Source organism: Ceratosolen solmsi, unplaced genomic scaffold, assembly GCF_000503995.2.
Source record: "Ceratosolen solmsi marchali unplaced genomic scaffold, CerSol_1.0 scaffold31, whole genome shotgun sequence".
NCBI lineage: Eukaryota > Metazoa > Arthropoda > Insecta > Hymenoptera > Agaonidae > Ceratosolen > Ceratosolen solmsi.
Genome location: NW_011948432.1, coordinates 3,338,580 through 3,348,329, shown reverse-complemented (window position 1 = coordinate 3,348,329; position 9,750 = coordinate 3,338,580). Strand labels below are relative to the sequence as shown.

The 9,750-nt window shown below is 51.7% G+C and overlaps 1 protein-coding gene across 1 annotated transcript; it reads left to right on the top strand.

Annotated features, from left to right (window-relative positions):
* The first annotated feature begins 4,679 nt into the window (after nucleotides 1-4,679).
* Reg-5 (Rhythmically expressed gene 5) lies at nucleotides 4,680-9,070 on the top strand. Its single transcript, XM_011502314.1, has 3 exons — nucleotides 4,680-4,877; nucleotides 5,825-5,911; nucleotides 8,670-9,070. Exons 1-3 carry the CDS (start codon nucleotides 4,706-4,708, stop codon nucleotides 9,068-9,070), a joined length of 660 nt encoding a protein of 219 aa, XP_011500616.1. The 5' UTR covers nucleotides 4,680-4,705.
* Nucleotides 9,071-9,750: the final 680 nt, after the last annotated feature.

Here is a 9,750-nt window from a genome sequence, read left to right as displayed (position 1 = left end):
ACATTCTTTATTGCGGCAATTACTTCTTAAAAAGATAGAGAAAAGTCGACTATACTAGAATGGAAATAAAATACACGGTATTTTCTTAATTAACTACCTGTAATAGATCTTGTAGAATAAAGCAAAAAAGAGGATTGAATTATTTTTCCAGTGCCTTGAAATAAACGATTTGTACACGGGCTTTGACCTAGACTTTTAGTTTAGTTACTATTTTTACCACTGTGCTCTCAAAGACTTCTTGCCTCTTCAACGTGCACATTAATCTTCAAAACGCATAAAAATATAATAAATCTTTTCAAACTCTTTTCAAAATATTCATTGCGGTCAACCAGCGTCGAAGACTACGACGACTACGACGACTACGATGACTACGACGACTACGACTACCACGACTACCACGACTACGACTTACAAACGAATCATTCAAAGCGAACCTCCGCTATAAAAATATTTAATGCCAATGCTATTTATATTATGTTTTACTGGCTAAAATTACTATAAAGCCGTGTGTAAAATTGTCCTACAGTGTGTTCGCTTGGTTTCGGCAAAGCCATGTATTTTTACGCAAGCGTACTCCTCCAAGCGCAATGTACATGATCGGTAACAATACCAAAAAAAAAAAAATAAATGAAATAAAATGAAATAAATAAATAAAAAAAAAAAATAAAATAAAAAAAAAAGAATAAAATAAATAAAAATGAAAAGACAATACGATAAGTATTAAAGTTACACGCCGACTTTAGAAGAAAAAGAAATGCAAACAAAAACATTTGTAAATTCTGCAGTTGTGACAGTTGCAATTGTTGCGACAGTGTGAAAAAAACATTGTCATAATCGTCAGTAATGCTTTACGGAACTCACTCGTTAGAGACTCGTATTGCCAAGGAGAGAAATTGGCGGAAATTATTGCGAATTACACCCTTGGAAATGCTTAGAGAAGTGGCCAAATGACGGAGGAGGAGAGCCGCTCCGACAACGACAACGTACACAAATGGAATAAATGATTGGCGTGACAATGCCGGATAATCTCCGATTTACTTGGGGGAGCACCGATTACGAGGGTCCTTCTCCTCTACCATGCGAAACGAATGATTTATTTAATCGACGAAATGCGAAAATTAATTGAATATATATTTACACGCGAATGGAAAGTAATATCGACGGCTTTTTTTTTACCCGCCCGCATTTTTTCCCCCCCCCCCCTCCCTCCCACCCACCCCCCACCCCCACCCCCCGTCAACCAACCAACGATACATCGCGACATGTCCTCGTCCGCGTTTAATCGTCGGGATGTCGCCGTGATTCGCGATATCGACAAGTGCGCGTCATTGCCAATGTGTGAAAATCATAAAAATAGCCTTGAGTCAGCACGCGACGCGCCTCTCATAAAAATATTTTCGCCCTGGCCGGGGGCGCTGTGACGTCGGCTGGACGGGAAAACCCGCGGCCTCGAATATGTAGCCGCGTCTACGTTGCCCACCCCCGGGTAAGCGAAGAACGGAGAATGAGGAGCAACAAAAATCTACTTCGCCGGCACATCTGCCGATCGGCGGAGACGGACGGAAGACGATGGCGGTGGTGGTCACCGGCTCGCCGTAGCCACAGCCGTAGCCACAGCCGTAGCCGCAGCCGCCGTCACCGCCGCCAACACCGCCGACACCGCCACCGCCTCACGGTGGGGATCCACTCCGGGGACATAAAGCGAACGGCGTGCGAGCCGGTGCTCAGTTGACTTTCGACTTTCGAGTACCGATTGCCGTGGCGCGTGCGCGAGCACAACTACCCACACGCACGCAACACGCTTTGACGCGCTCGTAGGTAAGGCAGCCCTTGCTTGGGCAACCGTTTGTGAAACAGTGAGAGACGTCGGGGAGATCGGGAACTGGAGCATCGAGGCAACGTAACCCGGAGGAGCTTTGTCGAGCAAACGGCACCGCGATGTCGAAGAGTCGGACGCTGCCGATCGCCACCCTCATACTGCTGCTCTGCTGTGCCGAGTGCGCCCTCGGGTCCGCCATCCCCATGTGGGAGTTTCTCACCAGAGAGGAGAAGGTGAGCGACGTAGAAACCTCCTCCCTCGTCCTCCGTCCTCCAAAACCGTCCAACCTTCAAGGCCGATGCTACCGCTACCGCTACCGCTACCGCCACCGCCACCGCCACCGCCACCGCCGCCGTTACCTTCACTTCCACCTCCAACTCCATCTCCACCTTCATCGACGCTGACAACCCCGGAAAGAGACGCTCTATAGCCCGAGTATAGTCGATGCAAATTTTTTTGCGTCCGGCATCGATCAGGTCGTAGCGACAACTCCCGATTTTCCTCGCGTTCTACCCTCGCGACTCGATGTCTGCTTTGAACGCTATACCCGACCGTATAGTCGGGTGGTGAGGGGGGGGGGTGGAATCACTAGCAATCGCTAAGTCCGAACGAACGGCGACTGGCTGCTTTAGAGGAATGCAAGCGACGAAGTTGAACGACTGCGGTCCAGGAGCTAAGTCAGGATCCGATGTCGACAGCCGCTGCAACGGGACTCCCCGACATCCTCGAGTGACGACGACGTGTCGCGTCATCATACAACCTCGTCGGATTTCTAGTTTAAAAAATTCTTTTTCCAATCAGGGCGCTCGGCCAGCGGCATTTCTCGCGATAGAATTCGTAATAGCAATTTAATTTATGAGTAAAGCGTAGGCATTATCGAATGGCAATAACCCAGGTCCTTGCGACTCGAGACATCGAATCAAAGATTCTGGAACGTCGCCGAAGCGTCGTGACTCGATGGCTTGAACGGGCCGTATCAATTTACTCCCAATCGACGATTGGAAACAATGTGATTGAAAGGGCGAGGGCCTGGGTAGCGGAATGGACAGATAATAGTCGAGTCGAGAACGATAAGCACAAGCGCTCACGGTGCATTGGGCATGAGGGGAAGAGAGAAAAAAAATTAACGCGCCAACAAGTGAGTATAGGCGACGCTGAGTTTACGCGCTAATTACGTCCCGTCCGTTGTTTGAATAGTCGAGCGCGCTGTTTGCGATTGCTTTCTCTCGATATCCGTCAAAGAGCTACGGCAGCGGTGGCGTGGGGTGGTGGGGGGTCGAGGGGTTGGGAGGGGGGGGGGGGCGGGGGGGGGGGGGGGGGGGGGGGGGGGGGGGGGGGGGGGGGGGGGGGGTCGAGATTTGTCAGCGTTCTCAATCTCGCTGCGCAAACATGTATTTGGGTCACGCATTGTGCGCGCGATTCGTGTATTTTCGCAGTCCGTGCACTAGCAGGTCTGTCCCCCCGATTATTATTTTTCATTTACGAATGGATCGGCTGCCGCTGCCCATTAACGCGACGCTCTAAGCATTAACGGGAACGGGGCGGGTGGTCGAAAGAGGGAAAAAGGGTGACAAATAAAGGGCGGCGGGGGATGAGGCGCGTTATTAAAGTATCGCTTTAAGCGGGTGGAGAAGTCGTAAACGGTCTGCTATTAGCGCTAACGACGCTTTCTTCACCGGCGTCGATTATTTGCTTTCTCCCTCGTGTGTAATGCGACGCGACGCGACGCGACGCGAGGCGACGTAGCAGTGCCAGTGAGGCGGTAACAACAGCGAAAATTGCGAAAAGCACAAAAAAAGAAGAAAAAAAAATGAAAGAGATAAAAATGTAAAGAGAGACGAACTCGCTGCCGCGCAACGACAATATATTGTTCGAGTTCGACGGTGCGGTGAATCGCGGAAGGGGGGAATGAGACGTCGAGGCACGCGACGCGCATACGCGCACTAACGCACACATATCCGGACGAGTTTCACCAATCGCGCCCGGAATGTCATTCTCGTGCGCTCGCGTAACCGCAAAGGGCAGTGTTTCGAAATGGGCGATCGGTAAGTTAGTTACGAATTTCAAGAAATCAGCGAGTCACGCCCCCCAAAACTCGTCTTCGTTTTTCTTTATCATTGTCGCGGGCGCGCGCACGTATACGCATACGTTCACGTACAGACACTCTCTCTAGTTTGGTCTTCTTCTCATCCTACAATGTTTCTCTCTTTCTCTCTCTCTCTCTCTCTCTCTCTCTCTCTTTCTTTCGCTCTCTAGTTTAGTCTTCCTCTCATCCTTCAACGTCTCTCGTTCAATATATCTCTCACTCTCACTCTCTCTCTCTCTCTCTCTCTCTCTCTCATACTCAAGTTTTTATCGAGACGTGCTTTTGAAACGTCCAAAGTCGCAACGTTATACAACGGGGCCGTCCATTCGTTACGACACGAAGAAATACAAATCGTGAGTAACGGCGTCTCGACCGTCATTCTCGTCGATCCTATTGCCATTTGTTTATATTGGATGATGGATATTCCTCTTTAGCTTCAACGTACGCTTTATCTTCGTTTTCCAATAGAGCGGAAAAGAACGGCAACGGTTGCGCGAGCCCCGTGACGATCAGGTATCGGGGTGCGAGGGTGGAGTGGTGGCTTAATCATCGTAGCTGTAAATGCGCGAGACGATGAATTATAGTAGAGTGCCCGCGGGAACGATAAAGAGACACAATGACGCAATGAGAACGGCTTTATCGTATGGCGGTGGCAATTAACGGGCGATTATAGAAATCACCGTTGATCGCGCGAACGGCTTCCGAATTCTTCATAACGCACAATGCCTTGGAAGATTTCTAATCGTCTTTCCCCCCCCCCCTTAACCTCCATCCAACCCCGTTTCTCCGACTCTTTTCAGATGAGTCACCTGTATCGCATCTTCAGCCAGGAGGTGACGAGGTACTGCGCTGACTCGGCCATGCCCGATTGCAATAAAAATCTGTTGATCACGGGACTGAAGAATCTGGCCAACATCAACGACGACAAACTTGACGAGATGGACCCGTATCAACGCGGCGCCAAAGACATCAGTGAGTATCAGAGATGGTAGTGGTAGTAGTAATAATATTAGTACTAGTAAGACCATTAGTAACTATTATGACGATAGGGATAGGAGGTTAGTATGATCGGTATCCGCGTTGTTGTTTATCGCCGTCTCTTTCACCAGTCGGATGCACCTTGGATTTTCTCTTTTAAAAGCATTGGTTTTATCGTGAAATCGGGCACGCTTCCGAGCCGGGCTATCGCTCTCTCAATTTCCTTTCGGACTTGTCACATTGAGCGTATACTACCGATCGAGCTTTCGATCGCGCACACACGTTCCAGCCGCCGATTGATTTAGACCGCCGAAGATAATGAATACATTGGCCGGCGAGGCGCCTTTCGATTTCGATTCGCGCCGCTCATCCAATTATCCTGGCTGATATCGCCGACACGATGACGGGCGACTTTTCCTTTCCGCGGCAAAAAGCAAATTGTATGAATGGTGAAAGGGGTGGGAGGGAGGGGGCGTGGGTGTGGGTGAGTGCGGGTGAGGAGGGACGGCGGGAGATTCGGCTTTTGTTTACATGGCACATTTTGCGAAGAGGATGGGGTGGGCATTTAATGCTACTATTTCGTCACGCAATAAACGGACATTTAACGAAAGAGACATTCCAGCCACACACTACTTCGTTACATATAAATATACGTAAGCACGCCAATATTTATTCAATCTCTCTCTCTCTCTCTCTCTCTCTCTCTCTCTCTCTCTCTCTCTCTATGTTTCTCTCTGTTTCTCTCTGTTTCTCTCTGTTTCTCTCTGTTTCTCTCTGTTTCTCTCTGTTTCTCTCTGTTTCTCTCTGTTTCTCTCTGTTTCTCTCTGTTTATCTCTGTTTATCTCTTCGAGCGCGTGGTTGTTCAGATGTAGGTTCAAAATTGCTAAATTTGACGTTATATTTGCCAATTAAACGGGAATTTTTCATTTATCTTGTTGCAGTATGGCACGCCATGGTCGGCAATGGAAGGCAGATGGCTTCGCGCCTTGGTCAGCACTCCTTCCACGCCACGGACGCTGATCCCCTAGGTAAATATAAGGAACCCTTAACCATCGAGAGCGACCGGATCCCATGGGCGATATGCCAAGCGGGAAAACTTTTTTCACTAGTGTGCGCACGTGCGCTCGGGGTATGGGCGCCGGCGGGGCTTTCTATCGAGGCCAATACTACGGCCGCCGGAATACCGCTGGAATGGGCTACTGAATTTCGGTTGAGGCGATCGTAACGGTAACGGAGAAACGCGGCACCTCGCGATAGTTTCACCGATAAGACAATTCGAGCGGACTCGTCGGGGCTCTTGTTTTTCTTCGCCCACCGCACACCTTGATCTTTAACTCATATACCCGAGCGGTTATTCGAGTTATTTTAACGAGTTATTGACGCCAGGATCGAGTTTCTATGGCTTCCTTCTTTGTCTTCATCATCATCATCATCATCATCATCTTCTTCTTCTTCTTCTTCTTCTTCTTCTTCTTCTTCTTCTTCTTCTTCTTCTTCTTCTTCTTCTTCTTCTTCTTCTTCTTCTTCTTCTTCTTCTTCTTCTTCTTCTTCTTCTTCTTCTTCTTCTTCTTCTTCTTCTTCTTCTTCTTCTTCTTCTTCTTCTTCTTCTTCTTCTTCTTCTTCTTCTTCTTCTTCTTCTTCTTCTTCTTCTTCTTCTTCTTCTTCTTCTTCTTGGTCTTGTTGAAATCCGTAAAGGCGACGACGAGCGCGCGTGGACGGGCAAAAATGGAGCCTGTATCGGGATTTACGATCTCCGTTTTACGAGCCAGTCGAACGGCGAGGGAAAAATAGGGGCGGGATGGTGGAGAGGGAAGCAGTAGGAGAGAAAGAGAGCCAGAGACTCTCGGGCTCGTGGCTTCTCTTCCGTCTCTGGCCAAACGTACGCGATGTTCTACGCCAAGGGGACAATGTAGTCGCGGTCGGGGTCGAATCCCGTACTCTCGCCCACTGCTGCATCGCACTCGCACACAGAAACGGGCAGAGAGATATTCCGCGGCAGCTTTTCCTTGGAACACTTCCGCGGATCGAGGTCATCTCACAGTCGATTTTCTTTTCTCGCGGTCGTGGCTGCAGCGACTCTTCTGGGAAGGAAGAATAGGCCGCGCCAGCCGAGTGGCTCGACTCGGCTTTCACATTTTCTCCGCGAGCCCGCTTCGCTGCACTTTTTCAGCTCGTTACCACCGACTTGGGGGCGGGAGAGCCGTGCTAACCGTGAAAATACTCTCGTCTCAGTCCCACGGCTTTTCCGCGCTCGACCCGACTCATCGTTATTGTTTATCATCGGTCAGCCCTTTGTACCACCCTCCTCCCTATCCATCTCTGTCTAACCCCTGATACCACACCCAACTCACCCCCTGCTCTCGATAAACGCCCGTCGCACACCTCCGCTCCCGTGGCGCGCTTATTGTTCCAGCGGCCCGGGGACCATGCCCGGTTAGAAGCTAGGCTCCTCCAAACCGTCGAGCGCTTCTTTTCAATAGGAGCCAGCCGTCCGCGAGGTTCATTAGCATAAAATAATATCCGTCTATCCTCCTCCTCGTCGCATACGACGCTTATTAAAAAGTCGAAGCTTTATAAAGAGAGGCGCGCCCGGCGACGAGTTGATTTCGTTTATCACGCGCATACGCGCCATTAAAGAGACGAGGATAATCGCCGGGGGCTGTCAGCGGACTTTTCGAACGATCGGACTAATTAACTTATCGCTACTTTCGTACGGAGATGAATGGGAGAAGCGCCGAGTCAGCTGCCCCCGTCGTACCGCACCGATGGATAATCAATCCATTCAAGGATCGATCAGCCGCGTGAGCCGGGCCCACGATTTGGATTGGAACCCGGGTTGATTGGAAAAACAATGCCGAGGCGAATCGACGCACTCATCGCGCTTCGCCGACGACGTATCGAGATGATTAGTAATGAAGAGGACGGAGAATGAGGCGTCGCTCGATTTCTCGCGCCGTCGACTACATAACGGCGACGACCCCGCTGCTCTCCAACTGGCTTCCTCGGAATACGAATGAAGCCACCTCGTCGACAATGAGCTACGACTACGGCAACCCGATCCCAGGGAGTCGGGCCGAGCCCCTGCGCGCTTGCAAAACGGCCCGACGGAGGCGCGAATAATAGGCGGGCGCTCGTTTATTCTCTCCCTCTTGCTCCTTTTGTCGGACGGCATTAGCATAAGTCGAAGGATCTTGACGGGCGGCTATTGTGTCACCGGGCGATCGACGCCGTGTCGGGGCGACCATTGTTCGAGGCGTCAAATGGATTTGATGGTCACCGATCCTCGCCTATCTCCCAGCCGCACCCTCATACCCCCGCCCGACAAGCCATACAATCATAGCACAGACGTGGACGCTCATCTGCCTCGCGAGCCGACGGCTCGATACTCGGTGTGCCATGTTCGGGGAGCAGGGAGTATCTCACGGAGATTTTACGTGCACCTCGGCGCCTTAAGCCAGATGATTTTGTGGTTGACGACCGTATTTACGTCGACCGCTAATGCCACCCATCTCCACCATTACCATCACCACGTTGCATTAGCCTACGCCTAAGCCAACAATGTAAGAGCCCACGGCTTACGATGACGATATTGAGATATTTTTGCACGCCTGCTGACGATTTCCCAGCCGCGAATCCCTTCCCCCGTCCCTCCAGCCACGATCTAGTCGCGGCTGACTTTTTTCGTCCAACGAGCCGTTACTCCCCCATGGCCGCTTTCGACGGAGCCGGGGATCCGGGGCCCATCGCTCGGCAGCCTACCAACGAGTAATTTCCTTTGGGTTTCAGCCGTCGGAGACAACGAGCTGCCGCAGGAGACCGCCGCGAGCCATGACTATGTGCACCCCTCGGAGCACAGCGGGCCCTATCTGATGGGCCCGATGGTGATCCGCGTGTACCCGGACGGGCGACCGGTGCCGAGCGACGCTCAGCGACCGTTACCCAAGGACGAGGACATCGAGGATATTCGCCATGACGTCCGAATTCCCTTGATCGGGGAGCTCGAGGTGCCGAGGAAGAGCCCCAAGGATGCCTATAAGCCGACAAGAGAGATGCTACCCCCGAGGGAGGTCGAGCAACGGGCGTTCTTCGGCCCCTATCAGCGCTACGGTACGGGCCCGAGATTCTACACGCGCCTCGCTAGGCCCGGCGGCGGCAATAGTCTCCTCGTGCGCGAGAGGATCTACTGACTGAGGGCCCCGACTCACGCTATGACAATCGGAGTTTTCACATCGACGAAAGACTGAATCTGACTCGTAATTCGAGACACGAGCGGGATGGGAGTGCGACGAGCGGGGATGGGAAAAGAAAGCTCGGCCACGTACGATGCACGGGAGCCGAGAGGAGAGACGATCGGCTCCGAAAAGCCGGGGGAACTTTCGAGTGAAAGGACAATTGGCAATGTCGCGGCGTGTGCACGTGAGGCAAGAAAGTGGGGGAGACGGATGACGAATCGCGGCTACGGGGACCCGCGACGCATCGACGTGAAAGTTATGCGACTCTCGCTCGAGAAGCGTACGTACGAAAAGCGCGCACGTTCGATCGAACATTCGAATCTCGCACCGCGCTACCTCCCCCGCGATCCATCGTCTTTATTTATTCACGACGAGGCTTCGCTCACCCCGTCGTCGACGGCTACCTCGCGCGCAATGTCTGCAGCTCCGTACGCGCGCGTCCTTGTATATACAAACATCGAACTCTTGTACATACCATGAATCATTGTAAATAAGCGCTTCATTTATCCCCGTAGTGCTAGCTATATTTTTCTTCGACGTTTCACGGGCCCCGCCACCCTCTCTCCTCTCACACCCCACCCAACCCCCCAACCCCCCAACCCCCCAACCCCTCAACCCCTCAACCCCCCAACCCC

Coding starts and splice junctions, on each gene's coding strand:
- Reg-5 (XM_011502314.1), top strand. CDS start 4,706: ATGAGTCACCTGTATCGCATCTTCAGCCAGGAGGTGACGAGGTACTGC. Junction 4,878..5,824: donor ACGCGGCGCCAAAGACATCA/GTGAGTATCAGA, acceptor ATCTTGTTGCAG/TATGGCACGCCATGGTCGGC. Junction 5,912..8,669: donor CACGGACGCTGATCCCCTAG/GTAAATATAAGG, acceptor TTTGGGTTTCAG/CCGTCGGAGACAACGAGCTG.